Source organism: Artibeus jamaicensis, unplaced genomic scaffold, assembly GCF_021234435.1.
Source record: "Artibeus jamaicensis isolate MK-2021 breed Jamaican fruit bat unplaced genomic scaffold, CSHL_Jam_final contig_540, whole genome shotgun sequence".
NCBI classification, from domain to species: domain Eukaryota; kingdom Metazoa; phylum Chordata; class Mammalia; order Chiroptera; family Phyllostomidae; genus Artibeus; species Artibeus jamaicensis.
Genome location: NW_026521879.1, coordinates 1479400 through 1496320, shown reverse-complemented (window position 1 = coordinate 1496320; position 16921 = coordinate 1479400). Strand labels below are relative to the sequence as shown.

Here is a 16921-nt window from a genome sequence, read left to right as displayed (position 1 = left end):
TAAGGTAAGCTTTGGGTTTGCTTATGAACTGAATGAGAATTTGAATGTACTTCCAGAAACTCTACTAATTAGAAATTCATTGGGTTTGTAAGATTCTTTTATAAAAATGCAAATATATCTAAGAGGCTTATGACTGGGCTAAGGGTGTAATTTAGCTCGCATTAGTTCTAGCAGTGTGCTTTTTACTACCAACCAGCTGTAGTCAGTCATACTAAAGAGATGAAAGTTTTGCAAAGAACGTTTTGCATAAAGGATACAGTCGTGTGTGAAAAGAAGGTGAAAGACGTTGGAAAGATAGGAGGAGCCTGAAAGAGCATGCCCAGGTGGTGGCCATGTTTGTGAGCAGGGAGAATAAGCAAACTGGCCAACCCTGAAAGTTGGCCTAATTGACTCATAGAGATAAGTTCTCAATCTTCTTTAATACTGGGAATGTGTCATTTCTTGTATTCTTTTTAAAAATATTTTATTTACTTACTTTTAGAGAATGGAAGGGAAGGAAAAAAAGAGGGAGAGAAACATTGGCATGAGAAAGAAATACCAATTGGTTGCCTCTCATACACACCCTGAACTGGGACCAAACCCACAACCCATATATGTGCTGTGACCAGGGGACTTTTGCTTTGCTGGATGACAGGCAAACAACTAAGCCACACCAGTCAGGGCATTTCTTGTACTCTTGTTTGAAGAAACCTTTCCTCCAAGTTACAGTAAAGGGGAAAAATAAAATGAAAGCAATAAAAACCCTCAAATGGCATTAAGCAATGACAATTTTCATGTTGCTTTATTTTTTTATTTCTTGATTTTAAAAAGAGAGGAAGAAGGAATGAAAACAGGAGAGAGAGAAAGACATCAATTAGTTGTTCCACTTACATGCATTGATTGGCTGCTTCTTGAATGTGCTCTGACCCAAAACCTGAAACCTTGGTGTATCAGGACAATGCTCTAACCACCTGAGCTACCTGGCCAGAGCCATGTTGCTTTGTTTAAAATCAAGGTAAACTACCTACTTCCCTGATAATATTGTACTGATATTATATGAAAAATAGGAATTCTTAAACCTAAAATATTAAAAACAATCATCAGTGCCATGTGAGATAAATAACTACTATTGGTCAATGTTTAAAAAATAATTTCAGCCCTGGCTGGTGTGGCTTAGTGGATTGAGTGCTGGCCCACGAACCAAAAGGTCGCCAGTTAGATTCCCAGTCTCGGGCTCATCCCTGGGTTGCAGGCCAGGTACCCAGTAGGGGGCATGCAAGAAGCAACCACATATTGATGTTTCTCTCCCTCTCCCCTCTAAAAATACATAAATTAAATCTTTAAAAAATTATTTCAATTATGTTATTTTTAAGATATATTTTATATTTAGTAGTAAATATCCCCAATTATTTAAAGTCTAGTCTGGTTTAGGTACAACAAAAGTTATTAAATTTTATTATTTGTTGTCTTATTTTTTCTTTATGTACTCACATGTTACTAAAAAATAATGACACTTATCCCAAAATGTTCAAAATGCTATCTCTGTGTACAAATTTGGGTACATTTCAAAACTCACATGAAAGCCACTGTTCACAGCTAAGATAATATTACTGGAAAGAATGAGTAACAGCCATAAATTTGGCTCATTCCTAACCTTGACTTCTTGGATGGTGATGTGCATAAAAAAGAACAAAAGCAACAACTCAAAACCCAAAGAAAACAATTCTCTGATGTTTTGTTTGGACATATATTTCAGATATGGAAAAGAAATCCTTTTTATCAAAAAAAACCAAACTTAATAAAAGGCAAAATAGTCAACAGCAACAAGTTTGAGCCAATTAAAAAATTTAAAACTTATTTTTTAAGCAGAGCATTATGTGGGAGGATAGCCAGTAAAAATTCCATGACTTTGTGCCTTTCAGTGTGAGTCACAAGTCTAATGGCAGATAAACTGTTCAGCTTTAGAATGGAACAGACTGTTAGTCTTCCTGGCTGTCTTCAAGCACTCCTCCGTATCTGGCCCAGCTCTCTCCTGCCACACTAGCAGGGTCCCAGCATGCTCACCAGTATGATCATCCATCCTTTCTTAGCACCCCTGTCTTTATTTACTGTTTAAGATAAAACCTGAGGCCACATGTCTGTCTTGGCAAAAGGCACAGTGGAAGCAGGGAATCTCTGCACTATTGATCCTTGCCAAACATCATTATTTTTATAGATTAGAAAACCGAAGCTCAACTAGGCTTTAAATCATGCTCAGCATCACAGATGACATTTCAGAGATGGAAATTGTAAGGTAATCTCTGAAACCATTGAGACACTTCTCCATGTACCTTTTATATTTCCACACATTGTGCAAACAGAGGCGTTGGCAATCTTTGTTCTGAACTATCTTTCCAAGGATATTTATATAGCAGATAGCCTTGAAATATAGAGGTGGTGTCTGACTCCAGAGCAAAGAGAAGATATTGTCCAATATAACAAAAATAATGTCTCCCTCTGGGGCAAAGGGCAGACATGTTCATTGCTTAGTATAAAATAGTCAAGTCCCTAAGCTAGGAGTTCCTCTCTTGAACCGAAAACCACTAAGTATACAAGTGTCATCCATGCTCTTCACATCAGCCCTCTGGGAACTGGGCTGCAGTGAAGTGGTGCAGATGCTGAGAGTCCGACTGCAGCTATTGCTGTAAATAATAGAATCATTTGTCTCTGACCCAGGAGTCTCAGAGTCTCATGTCTCCTGCCAGGATCCATGAAGCTGTGGGAGGCTGACTTGTGAGCTTGGGAGTAGGAAGAAATCTCAGACTATTCACACTTTTTGACAGAAACATAAAATTTTAGGGATAATTGATCATGTAAAAAATACCTAATGAGAGGTCTTTTCCCTGATTTTTCAAATCTTGAATGATCCACTTACAATTTTTTAACATTATATATTACCTATAGTATATAATATTATAGATTAGATTAGTTATTATAATATCCAATCAAATTACACACAATATCTACTTTATTTTTTAAATTTAATTTATGAAATGATGCCATTATCCTCACATTACAGATTAAAAAAAAACATCAAAAGTCGAGTTGCAGAGCTAATAGGTAGCAGAGCTAAACTCTCTGCTTTCAAATTTGTGTTTTACCTACCTCCAAATAAAACACGGTTTAAAATGGCATGGGCCATTTTAGTTTTAAATAAAATGGTTAAATTATACAGTATTGTGTTTAGTTTTACTCTCTTACTTTTTTAATGGTACTATATGTTTAGGCAGTGACATGCTGCTATCTAATATGTATTTAATATTAACTATTTAGTATTCACAACAGATAAAATGCTCCTAATCTTATAATTGCTGAATTTATATTATATTATTATATAGTTACAGAAAAAGTCTACCACAAAAAGCTATGGTTTATAAGGTTTAAATCCTAAAACAATGCTGTAGATATATTCTATTAAAGCTACACAGCTAAGAAAACATGACAGGAGAAATAATTCCATTTAAAAGGCTATATAACCTGTAAAAATATCCTATTAGTCCCAGATATAAATAAAAAATAACACACTAGACAGAGTGGAGAAAGGACATTTATCTAGAACTTACAGATGTTCTAAAGAATAAAAAATCCTCAAAGTAAAAGGAAACAAAAAAGTTCTTAGTTCTATGGAAGCAAATATAAACTATAAACTTATAAACTGGTAATCCACTTCTCACCAAAAATGGGTGCTCATTCCTATAACTCTATTCTGCTAATTCTAATGCTAAGCTTAAAGTCCCAAGTCCACCACTTTGAAATATAAATAGCAAGACAACATAAAATGCCTATAAAACATAAAATCTGTAGGCACTTTTCAAAATGTAAATATTTTTTTTCAAATTGCCTTAACTGTATTTCCAGGTACTTATTAGAAGTGTACTAGTGAAAGTAATTATTTTACTTGCTTCTAACAGTAACATGACTTCTTTTTTATAAAATAAGGAACTATCCAGCTGACATTCACAAAAACAAAACAATGTAAAGATTATAGAGTCAGGTACAATTATGATGTAAAACAGTAACTACAGAACCAAGTTTATACAGCTATCATTTACTAGACGAGTATCTTAAGTCAAAAGTTAATTAATGCCCTGGCTGGTATAGCTCAGTGGATTGAGCGCTGGCCTGTGAACCGAAGGGTCACTGGTTCGATTCTCAGTCAGGGCACATGCCTGGGTTGTGAGCCAAGTCAGGTCCCCAGTTGGGGGCATGCGAGAGGCAACCACACATTTATATTTCTCTCCCTCTCTTTTTCCCTCCCTTCTCCTCTGTCTAAAATAAGTAAAAAGAAAATCTTAGAAAAAGAAGTTTAATTGCTAATTCGTTTCAATTTATTTTAATTCTTGGTAAATAACAGTAAGAAAACTGTGGTCTTCATAATGGAACATAACCACTGTTGTTAATATTTGGTGTGAAAGCAGGTACCTCATGAGAAAGCTGATGGGTTGAAATATTAGTTTTCTGATTCCATTTGGACACTAATTAATTTTTGAAATAATTAAAGCTATGTGGATCTAAATTGTAATCTATGTGGATCTAATTGTAAATTATATAGTAAAAAGCTTCCTAAGGGCATACCTATTAAACATTAAATGGATTTTAAACAAGAAACCTGAAGAAACTTACACTGATAAGTTTTAAAATAGGATATAATATCATCTATGAAGACTCACATAACATCTGATATTGTTTTTCCACTTGAGGAATCTATGAGTAATGAGATGGTAATTTTTATCCCAAACTTCTAATGTTGTCAAGATATAAAATTTACTAATTTAGCATCCTGTCTTAAAAACACAGACAAATTGAGAGGATTTTAAAAAGAAGAAACATATTTCTTAGGGTCAGAATCACTTAATCATGAAGAAAAAAATTTTTTAAATGCCAACTTTTCTTTAATTAAGAAGTACTATAATAAAAAGCAGCAAGGGCATTAAAGACAAACATATAGAAAGAAAAGGCATATTTATCTAGAAAGATAGAAAGCAAAACTAAAAGAAAGAATATTAATGTTGTACTCGTATTTCTTATTATTGAGTTCCTCCCACTGGCAAAACTTTGTGGATTCTAAAAAATTTTTTTCACTAAATAGTATATTATAAATAACTTTTAGGTCATATTTATACAGATCTAGATCATCATCCTTTTTTTTTAATTAAAAAAAATTTATTTAGTTATTTTTCAAGTACAGTTTTGGTGGGAGCACAGGGCGGGAGAGGCTGGAATGGGATTCTAAAAGATTTGTGATAGTGAAATTTGTAGACAAAGGAGCTCAATATGGCTGGTGTAGCTCAGTGAATTGAGCGCAGGCCTGTGAACCAGAGTATCGCAGTTCAATTCCCAGTCAGGGCATATGCCTGGGTTGCAGGCCAGCTCCCAGCAGGAGACACACGAGAGGCCACCATACATTGATATTTCTCTCCCTCTCTCCTTCCCTTCCCCTCTAAAGATAAATAAATAAAATGTTTAAAAAAAAGATTTGTGACAGTGAAATTTGTAGACAAAGGAACTCAATATGCAGACCTGAGATCTCATCTGTCAGAGGGCACCTCTAAAGAAGCCTACATATCTCACACATTTATGCATGAAGAAGCAAACAAAAGATTACCTGGAAATCTTGTAATTATTTGACATAATCCTTCCTTTCTGCAAAGCTGATGCTGTATTTCTGGTAATATGTTTACCTGAAAGAAATGAAAAAGATTCTAGTGAGTTGGGCATTTATAAATGCTAAACTCAAAGCAAAGGAAACACAGGTGTGAAGGTATATAGATGTGATACACCACCATACCCTACTCTTAAACATCTGCAAGTCAGCACTTAGATCCAGTATAATAAAGTGGTCTATTTGGTAACATAAAATTAAAGCCTTTCTTTTAGAAATCTTCAGAAATATTTGGGAATACTTTTGGAAAACCTTGCTATATTTCAAAGCCATATTTGCTAGAAAAAAAGGAGACTATGTTCTTACAGGAAATAGCATAACACAAGTAACTTCATAGTTTCAAATTTAGCTTTGGCAAAAAATAGTACAAACATACCTCAAAGTCAGCTAAAGTCCAAAGTTCCAAAAGCACTCAGTGATTTGAGTCACAAAGATTTACTGGAAATTCAGTGCTAAGCCTGTTTCAAAACTTCATGATAGTTTTCACTTTGTACTGAAGGGCATTATTGCTTCCAAACATAAAGCCTAGTCATCAGAAAACTCTATTTTCACAAAAATTTGTTCTTAAAAAATCCTCATAAATGTTATCCCAAATCCATGTATATATACTTTAACTTATAAAGATACAAACAAGGTAATTCTCTCCTCTTATGAATTTACAGATTGATTACCTAGCTACTATCAGCAAAATCTCAAAAATAATTCCAGATGTGGTAAAGCATTCTTAAAACCAACAAAAAGGAATCAGTGTTAATTTGAGTATCAGAGTTATTTTTGAACTGTTATTAATTACTTTCAAATTAATTCACTCTAAACTAATAAAATACTGTACTTTCTCTACTGTGTCCTGCTGGCTTGATTAGATAAAAACAACTCAGTTTCTGTTGGCAAAACACAAGGGAACCAGAAACATATGTTGTGGTCCCACTTCTCACCCTTAACAGAAAGGTAACCCTGAGCAAATCACGTGACCTCTCTCGCTTTTTCCGTTTGTCAAATAAAGCAGATAGAGCCTTTGGTCTTCAAGTTCCACTTCTGCTCTAAGATTTTATCAATTCAATATTTCAATCATAGTTTTAGTTCATTTCTTTTATTAATGGTTTATTTAAAGTGCTTTGAAACACTGCAGCAATTAGATATTTTCCAATGCTTACAGTCCTGTTAGCCACTCTTCATTTGCTCAGTAAACCATCAACTTCAGCTCAGGTAGTGAAGCCCACACTTCAGCAGAACCCACTCTGTGAATCTGCACCAGCAACATTCCTAAACATCCCATTTAAAAGTCTACAAAGATACCAAAGTCTGAGCCACTTACATTCTTATTGCACTGGGAACTGAGAAAAGACCATAAGTGTAGTGCACATTAGATTTTAGAGATGTCTACATTTCTAAAATTTGAAAGTAAGACAGTTCAAAGACTAAATATAGGAAAAGAAAGGTTTTCATAAAGTCCTGAAGTTTTCTATTTAGAATTCCTAGTGTAACAGGGTGCAGCCAGAGCCCACCAATGGGGGGATTTATAACAGGGTCCAGAACTTGGGGTGTCCAGGAATATAGGATATCCCCACCTCAACAAGCCTGGCTAGGGGACAGGGCCACTGAGTTAATTTGCACATGAACAGCAGGCTACCTAGGGAGATGGACGTGACTTTGACCCATGATGTAGCTAGGAGGCAGCTCTCCATGGTTACAGCACTTGCTTTAAAGCTTGGAGATGACTCACTCCATGCCAAGGGGCCATGCCTACCCAAACTTACTATGGCAGCCAAGAAAGGAAAAAACTTTGGGAGTGTTGGCAGGTGTAGCCGATTGTGGAAAGAGTCAGAAATGGGGTTACAGATGAAGATTCACACTGGGTACTTAAACCCAGGTGTGGCAGCCATGCAGGGGTTTTAACCATGTGGTTTGGGGAGTAGAGGGGGGCTCCCTTGACCATGCAGTTTAGGAAGCAGGAAAGCAAGATGTAGCAGCCATGCGGAGCTCTCAGCAGTTTGAAAGGATGCAGAAGAGATGATGCCGGACTAGATGGAAGGACAATACAAGACTGAGTGGGAAGAAAAGGGATAAAAGGACTATTGATGGTGGGCCATGAGGAGGTGCCACAGGGCTTTGGATTAAGAACTGGAGATCACTCTGGCAACAGAGCTGATGGTGCTGGGGACTGAGGGAGACTGCCCAGCTGAGCACAGATTACTGGGAATAACCAGGAGTCTAGCTGAGTTATGTACTTCCATGTCTTTTTCCTGACATGTGGTACCTCTGACTGGCATGGTTGAGCAAAGGGCAGAAGACAGGACTGTTTGTGTGTTTGTGGGTGTTTTAAAAGGATTTGGGGATTTTAATGGTGACATTCCACCATTACTCTAAGCCTGTATAACTTTTGAATAAATAGTTCCTTTCCTTTTTACCAAAGTCTGGCATTGAGAGCCACCGTTCCTAAGGGTGGCAGGAAAGATGAACAATAGTATAGAAAGACCCTGGGGAAGGGGGTTTGTTTTGGCAATGGTGGCTGGGCCCCCCACGACAGGTTCCTTTCTGTAAAACTAGCACAGCGTGGAGGTCAAGGACAGAACACTGCAAAAATATGGGTAACTCATAACAAAAGTTTGAATTTTTTACTTAACACACAAAAAAATCTTTCCAATGTAAAGCTTCAAAAGTCAGTAAACTTAAACCACTTTCCCCCATATAAGGCAAAATGATGCAGTTGCTGTTGACTAAATAGACTCTTTAATAATAGAAGGACCCCAAAAGAGAACCAGCATTAGGTAAGTAATGTTAAAGACCGTGCACTGGCACAGGTCCAGTTTAAAACCATCTCCCACTTCTTGAAAGGCTCAGAGCACACACGTTGTCACTGCAAAAGCTTAGAGCATCGGAGGCCCCAGCATCTGCTACAAACTGACAGGAACAAAAGATTCCTGACAACATGGGTAACAATAACTGAACTAATGAGCCAGGAAAATCTATGTAGATGCTTCACACACAATGCGCAACGTGCACAGGTTTCCCATAGAAGGGTAGGTTGCCATGTCTCATCAGAGAGATGACTTTTCGGTGGGGACCTTGGGGCAGAAGAATGAACTGACTCAGGGTCAACAAAGCACCTGCTTCAACACACTGGAGCCAAACCAAGGGAAGCAACTGCTCTTCCCTTTCCACCTTCTGTTTTCCCATCCCCCACCAATGACCTCTTCTGGTGCTCTTTCCTCCAAAGCGTGTCTTTGGAAATCAGAGTTGCAGCAGATGATGTAACAATGGAGGCACGTGGCACCAGAAACATTGTTTCCCCTCCTCTGGGACTGAGCTCCACACTATGCAGTTAAACAGAACAACTCAGCACAAAGAAACACCTGCAAGGGCTACGGGTCATACGGCTGTGACAGATCAACTGTATGACGCACACTTTAATTTTTTAATTGTTAAACCTAACAGCACTCTTCTGTATCTTAGTACTTTTTATTCTTATTTTTATGCGCATCATAAAATTCATCAGATTTGCATCATTATCAAGTGGAACATCGAAGAAGTTTTTACTTGGTTTAGCTGACTTTCATATGATGAGTGTTTCCAGCTTCACAGTGAAGTAATTATTGTTTATCAGGCTTTATTTTGAGGGGTAGTTGAGGTTAACAGCAAAATTGAGCAGAAGGCACAGAGATCTTTTATATCTTTGAAAGAATTAGAGTAAATATAAAAATGATAATGACATTTGAGCTTAGGATATTTCTGAGGTCAAACTGGGAGAAAGGAAATGTGCATTTGAAAAGATTTCAATCCCAGCATAACATCTAAAATCCTAAACTGCGATAATCTTCATCTAAATTACTTTCATTACATACTGTTAGAAGCAAAAGTAAAAAAATAATTCCTGCCCTGGCTGGTGTAGCTCAGTGGATTGAGCACGGGCCTGCGAACCAAAAGATCGCAGTTCGATTCCCAGTCAGGGCACATACCTGGGTTGCAGGCCAGTTCCCAGCAGGGGATGCACCAGAAACAACCACACATTGATATTTCTCTCCCTCTCTCCTTCCCTTCCCTTCCCTTCTAAAGATAAATAAATAAAATTTTAAAAAATAATTCCTATTTTGAGAACTTTAATAACAGCAACAATACAATATTAATGATAAATATTGAGAAAGTGTTTAAAAATAAAGCAAACTAAAACTACAGTAATTCATTAAAGAGAATAGACATTTAAAGTTAGACTACTTATAAAGTTTAAGAAAACACCCAAGAAGCCTTAACCAGTGTGGCTCAGTTGATTGGGCGTCATCCACACAAAGCAGAAGGTCACGGGTTTGATTCCCCGTCAGCATATATGCCTGGGTTGCAGGGTTGTCCTGGCCAATAGATGTTTCTCTCTCACCTATGTTTCTCACCCTCTCTTTCTCCCTCCTTTCCCCTCTTTCTAAAAATATATAATTATTTTAAAAGAGAAAAGAAGACACCCAAGTAAAAATAATGTTTTTAGTCACTTGTGAACATCGAGAGTGACTCACACTTCACATTGTATCTTGGGGACTGCTCTTGCTCTTCATTAGATATGCACAGACCCTCATATCTTTCATTTCACCAAAAATAAAAACTCTGACAGCTATTCATTATCATCCATAAGAAAGAATTAATGACAATAAGAGAAACAACTAATTCATCCCCCATGTCTCTAACATACAATCATCATTCCATCAACTTCACCTTGCACACTTTCAGACAGGAGCCATTTCCACAGTTCTCAGTGCTCCAAGCACTAAAAACTGCACCCTGGTTTTAGGGGCTGCTACAAACACTTAGAGCTAGAAATCAATCCCCCTGCTCTGGACACATTAGAACCTATCTGTTGGACGTGAGATACTCGCCTCCGTACCCCAGTTACTAAATTTAGTGCTACCCCAGGTAGTGGACCTCACTTCACTTTCAGCATCACATGGACCAACACAGTTTTAAGTTTATGTCACTCTCCTCCTGGCTAGAGAGACTCCTGACCATTCATTTTCTACAACAGATCTGAAGATAATTTTTATAAAGTACTTAAGTCCCAAAGCTCCAACATGATTAGTAATTTTAATTTGAATAGGTGCCCTTTCTTTGTTTATTCTACAGTCATTGACGATCCTACAACATCCTCAACAAATTTGAAGCAACCTGTGTTTTGATATATTCACATAAATAAGTCATAGCCCTTGAAGCTTCAAATTATTTATGTTCCAAAATAATAGTGAATATGTATCATTTAGAATTTATGTATTCTTTAAGACTATTCATTAGCATAGGCTGTTAGTGCAGTGGTTGAATATTTATTTAGAAAGGTCCTATAGTGATACAGTTAAGAAAACAGAATTTGAAGTCAGACTGTCTGAATCCTGGTTGCTTCATTTATTAGCTGTGAGGCCTTAGGTCATTTTCTTAACTTCTCTGAACTGCAGCCTCCTCAATATGGACACAAATAAATATTTAAATTCTTCAAACGGTGCCTGGTACCAACGGGAGGCCGTGGCAAGAGATAGAAGGGTGGGAGTGGGGAGAGGCTGGGCACTTATTTCCCGGCTTCCTCTCTGCAGGATTATGATTTGGCAATGGGTAACTTTCCGTACATTTACAGATCCTCTCTTATAGCTTCTCTGCAGACCTTTCTCTCGGCTCCAGCTCTCATTAGGATCTGTTACACCATTCCTTCTGCATAACCTTCTTCAGAACAGAGGTGGGTAAAAAGTCATAATGTTGCTGGTTTCCTTGTGATTCTAATCTTTTTCTTTGTTTATTTTTCTCATCCAGTCAAAACCTCTATAAAATATCTCTTTCATTAGTTTATCTTCAGTTATATCCTTTTGAGTATGATATATGTCTCCTGCTGGGAGGTGGACTGATACACAGAAAATACTTCATGTTTTTCATTGTGACAACTGTGGGCAGGATAAATTTCGGGGGGGGGAATATTTGCTTCAGAAAACTTAAAGGTAGTAAGTACAGGTATTTCAAAAATATTGAGTAGGAAAACATTTGAGAAATATTTAAATTTTTTAGTGTTGGTGATTGATGGAATGCAAATGACAAAGGATAGATTTCTATCCTAGCAAGTGACAGGGAGTTGACGGTGCCTATGACCAATATAACAGAATTTTAGCAAAGTTCCTAAATGCAAGAGCATAAATAAATTTACCAGAGAAAGCAATGGGCTAATTTTCTCCACATTGGGTTTGAGGTGTCTGTGAGACATATAGAGATGGTCCGCAGGCCTGGGATCCACATGCAAGCCCAAAGCCTGAGAAAGTGCTCTGAAATTTAGATGCAGCTTTGGGAATCATTAACTACAAATGGTGGTTGAAACTTTAGGAGTGGTATTAGGAAACACAGGCATTTAAGGATGGGCAGGCAAAAGGCGGCTAATGGGGGGAAAAAAGGAGGAGCAAGCAAAATATAACCAAAGACATTGAAATTGGGAACAAGCTGACAGTAACTAGAAGGGAAAGAGCAGGGGAGAATGGGGGAAAAGAGTGAAGGGTTTACAGGAACAACTATAAAGGACACATGGACTAAAATGGGGGGGTTGCAAACAGGGGAGGGAGGTGGGGAGAGCTGGGGTGGCGGGGAGGAGGGGGGAAAAGTTAGAAAACTGTACTTTAACAACAATAAAAATCAAAAGTATTAAAAAAAAAAAAGAGGGAGAGAAGAAATGGCCAAAGCTGTATAAGAACCAAAACAATGCACTCAACCCAAAGGCCAAGGGAATGAAAAGTTAGAAGGAGGAAGGAGTTACCAAGACTGTCAGTTGCAGAAATACCAAGTGACTGGAGTTGCTACTATAACACTATTTTATTAATACCACTGAAAAATAGCTATTGGTTTTGATACTTTTCTCAGACTTGTTATAGGTCCCAAACTAGAGCATATGCAAATTTTCTAGCACAGTGACTAGCACATTAAAGGCATTTGATATTTTTTTAATTTTTCTAAAAGCATTTACAAAAATTCATACAAAGTAAACAGTAAATATTGAATGTCAATTTTTAAAGTTAATAAGAAATTGTATGAATTTTATTATAATTCAAGATACCACTTTAACTTTGAAAAAGTCAAAACAGTGACCTAGAGAATAAAGATTTTACTACTTTAGATGAGCATATGGCCAAGGTAAGCAACCATCCACAGGCTACAGACTTCTCAATCAAGTCTGGGTCTTACTAGGTAAAACTGGGTCCTTAATGGTAGCAGCTGAAGTTGAGAAGGATTCTAACAAACAATAAGTGATAAACTTTTTATAGTAAAGTATATAAGTCATGGGCATGAAAATTTCTCCAAATATACAATGAATCTAATTTTTGAGACTCTTTTTTAACATTATGGGACAAGAAATACTGACAGTAATATCTATAGGGCTGTTGTAATCTGTGCACACTTGAAAATTTTTTTTTTACCTTTTGATGTAAACCTAACTGGCACATGTCTTCCTTGGATATGCAGAGTTTTCCACCAGCTTTCCTAGAAGACAGGCAAATGAGCAGATCCCAAGAGCCCAACTCACCTAATAGCAAAAGAGCATAAAAAAAAATTATCAGACTTTTTAAAGGCAGTGTTTACTTTTTCAGGTTAGAGAATGTAATTACTTCAATCCTAGAACACAAGTAACAATGATCCTAAATAAAAGTTAATATTCAAAATAACTAAAATTAAACTTTTCTGATTTAGTAGACCTAACACTTTTATATTTAGTATTGTATCATAGGGAAATATGAATTATCTGAAGCAATATCATAAAATTCCTTTAAAAACCATAATTAGAATGTTTAAATAACTAACAATAAATTTGTAGTCTTATTTGGAGATTGGGAGGAAAAAAGATTATAAAGCTTGTAAGATTAGACATAGTTGCAAAATAAAATAATGATAAGAAGTCAAAATGCTGAATTTTTTTGTTCTGGCCTTCACTAATACCATTACTTTTCATAGATCTCTAACATCAAATATACTTTTACAAGATTTCTTACCAACAAAAATTGCAGTAGGCAGAAAATAAAATTCAATGAAAATTTTAAAAGATTTTGTCCAAAATGAATTTGTGGGTCTAGTTAAACATAGCACAAAGTTAGTTTAAAATACAGAGTATAACATGGACCAATGAAAATAATATTTCAATTATTTCACTAAGGACAAAGCTCTTTGCCAACAAATCTTAGTAACATGCCAAAATAATCTCAGGAGAGTACATTCTTGTATAATAATTGAGTGTTTAAAAATTAATATTTGCATATATTTCACTTATTCTTTTTTATTTATTTATACAAATTTTATCAACATGCCTTGCATAAAATTGGTACTTTAAAAATATTTGTCAAATGGATGAATGAATAAGTAGCCCATGACAGGGTGGCAAACATACTTCAGAGAGGATATACAAATATTTACCACAAAAATAACAAAAAAGTTATGAATAAAAGAATTGATATTGGGAAACTTCCCAATTTTGGATAGAAATCAAGTTTAAAAAATTAAGCAATTTCTATACTCGTAATCTTTTGTTGACTTCTCATGAGATACTCTTCCTTCAAGTCACTATTTACACCAGACCTTCCAAGTCACCTCCTACATTAGGTATTAGTGGTCTCTAAAAGGGAGAAATAACCAACATCTCCAAATACCATCTTTTAAAATTTTCTCAGAAGAATTTCTCACTTGAGAGCATAACATTTCCAAAGAAGGGCTTTATAGAAAAAAAAAGATTAATAAGAAAGAGTGAACTGTGACAATTAGGAATGAAGTTTCACTCTTCCCCAATCAAGTTTTTTATAATTTGACAAGCTCTGTGCTGCCTGGGCTATTGGTTCCTCTGTTTGTCATTGTTCTGTTTCTAGAATAGAAATCTCTTCTCTGCCAAACAAAAGGATCCAGGAAACTGAACTCCACTTAACATCTGAGCTCTTGTCCTAGAGCTTCTCTGTTTGCTGTGTATCCCAAGATGGTGAAAGATCATACACTAGTTCAAAGGGACAAGGAGAAATGGTACAGGTGATTTGGGGGTGGGAGAAATCTCTCCATGTAACTGCCATCAAACCTTGGACTTGAAGTATCTACCCTGTTCTACACACCCTGACATTGAAGGAAATTACAGATTCCATTAGCCCAATCCAAATACTCTGATAATTCCAATATTTAATTTTAAATGTGCACCTCTCATTTTTAGCCCAACCTAGTGATATGGATTCAAAAGGAAAACTATAAAGAGAATTTCACTCAATATTGTTTTATTTCTAGCCCAGGAAATACTACAACCCTAGAAGAAACCTTCTGTCATAATATACTCAACTTAATATTTTAAGAATATAAGGTGGTACATTTACATAATGAAATACTATGCAGTAGAAAGAAAGAAGTCCTACCTTTTGCAACAGCATGGATGGAACTGGAGAGTATCATGCTAAGTGAAATAAGCCAATCAGTGAAAAACAAATACTATATAGCCTCACTTATAACTGGAATCTAATGAACAAAATAAACTAATGAGAAAAATAAAACCAGAGACATGGAAACATGAAACATACTAATGGCTATAGGAGGAAAGAAGAGAGGGAAATAGTGGTGGAAAAAAGGGGAACGAACTAGTCAAAGAGCATGTATGAATGACCCATGGACATGAACAACAGAGAGGGGATTGACTGTGGGTGAGAGGGGTGGGCTGGGTGGAAGGAGGCAAGAGGGAAAAAATGAGACAAATTTAATAGAATAAACAATAACTTTTTAAGATAAAAGCACACAAACAGACTATTTCAAATTTTAAACTGTATTGTTTGGGTATTAAAAACAGAGTACATTTTTTATATTCCTCCAAGTCCTAGGCATGGCCCCCTTCACTACCCAGGGCATACATACAATGTCTGGATTTTATGGGAAAAAAATTAAGCAATAAATGTTTAAAACTGAAAGATACCCAGTTAAATAATTCAAAGCACCCAATTTATCAAGAATCTATAATAAGCAGAATATTGTACTAGAAATATGAAGGTAAATAGCAAAAAGAAAGAACATAGTCACTGCCTTCAGGAGTCTATATGAGGGATGTAAACATGAAAAAGAATTCAGGATAACTTATAAAGCATTGCAGTTTTTTGACATTTTCACAGGTTACCATCATCTCTCAAGGATATTTAATTAATATTTAGTATTCTAAATTAACAGTTTAAAAATACTTTATAGTACACAAATTTCTCTTTAAAATGAAATAAAGTAAAACTGGAATTTTTAAGTCATCTCTTTATAGTGACTTCTTACCTAATTTTTGCTACCATGGTCTGAAAAAGTACTGATTGTTTCCACTCAAAATTCTTATTATTACCTTCATCAAATTCTACCTCAAACTATTTTTCAGTTAAAAGTTAAATATTTAGTTGTCCTTTTCACTTTCTTTTCATTTCTTTCTCCAACATTAGAAGTCAATTACCTTTCCTAACTCCCACAACCCTTTCTGACAGTAAAAACTGTTTAATAAGTGATACTGGGTATTCAAACTTAATTTTTAAAACCCCAAAAGCCACACGGAATTATAAAAACCAGGCAGAAAGCAAAGCACTAGCTAAGTAAATCTCATTTAGAAGTCAACCTTGGAGCATTGGGGATACAAATTTTTGCCTCAGCAAAATTACAAATGAATGGACATGTGGAGCTTCGGGGCATGCTCACTAAGCTGGCAGCACAAGACTGGATCTGCACATGCCCAGCATGCACAGCCTGACTACAGACTGCAGGTGCTTAGGGAGAGTCAAGCCCATGTGTAGGATGCATTTGGCCTGCACAGTGTTTGTTTTCATTTTGTTTAAAATTCAAGTATTAGTCAAAATACAAATATCAGCACAATTCACATAAAACTCCAGATTTCAGCCTTCATTGGAAAATTGGGAAGCTCTAATAATATCTGGGTCCATCCCTGTCTGGCGTAGCTCAGTGGATTGAGCGTGGGCCTGCGAACCAGAGTATCGTGGTTCCATTCCCAGTCAGGGCACATGACTGGGTTTCAGGCCAGTTCCCAGCAGGGGATGCATGAGAGGCAATCATACATTGATATTTCTCTCCCACTCTTTCTCCTCTCTTGAAAAATAAGTAACTAAATACAAATTTTAAAAAAATACCTGGTCCATGCCCTACATGGCAGCCACTAACTGGAGCTAAGTACAACTGCCCACACGTTCTTCTGTTTACCGCGCTGGTCCTGCCTGGTCCTAGTGCTGCCTGGCGGGCTCTGTCTCTAGCAGC

General features: G+C 36.4%; 1 protein-coding gene across 4 annotated transcripts in view; it reads right to left on the bottom strand.

The window, feature by feature from the left end:
• The window catches only part of CPED1 (cadherin like and PC-esterase domain containing 1), a 296506-nt gene that overhangs the window by 216728 nt on the left and 62857 nt on the right, over positions 1-16921 (bottom strand). For all 4 annotated transcript variants that reach the window (XM_053669962.1, XM_037139671.2, XM_053669963.1 and 1 more), the window contains 2 exons: positions 13096-13202; positions 5624-5699 (listed from right to left, as the gene is read on the bottom strand). In XM_053669962.1, the coding sequence (XP_053525937.1) occupies positions 5624-5699; positions 13096-13202 (183 nt within the window). The remainder of the gene's footprint in view (positions 1-5623; positions 5700-13095; positions 13203-16921) is intronic.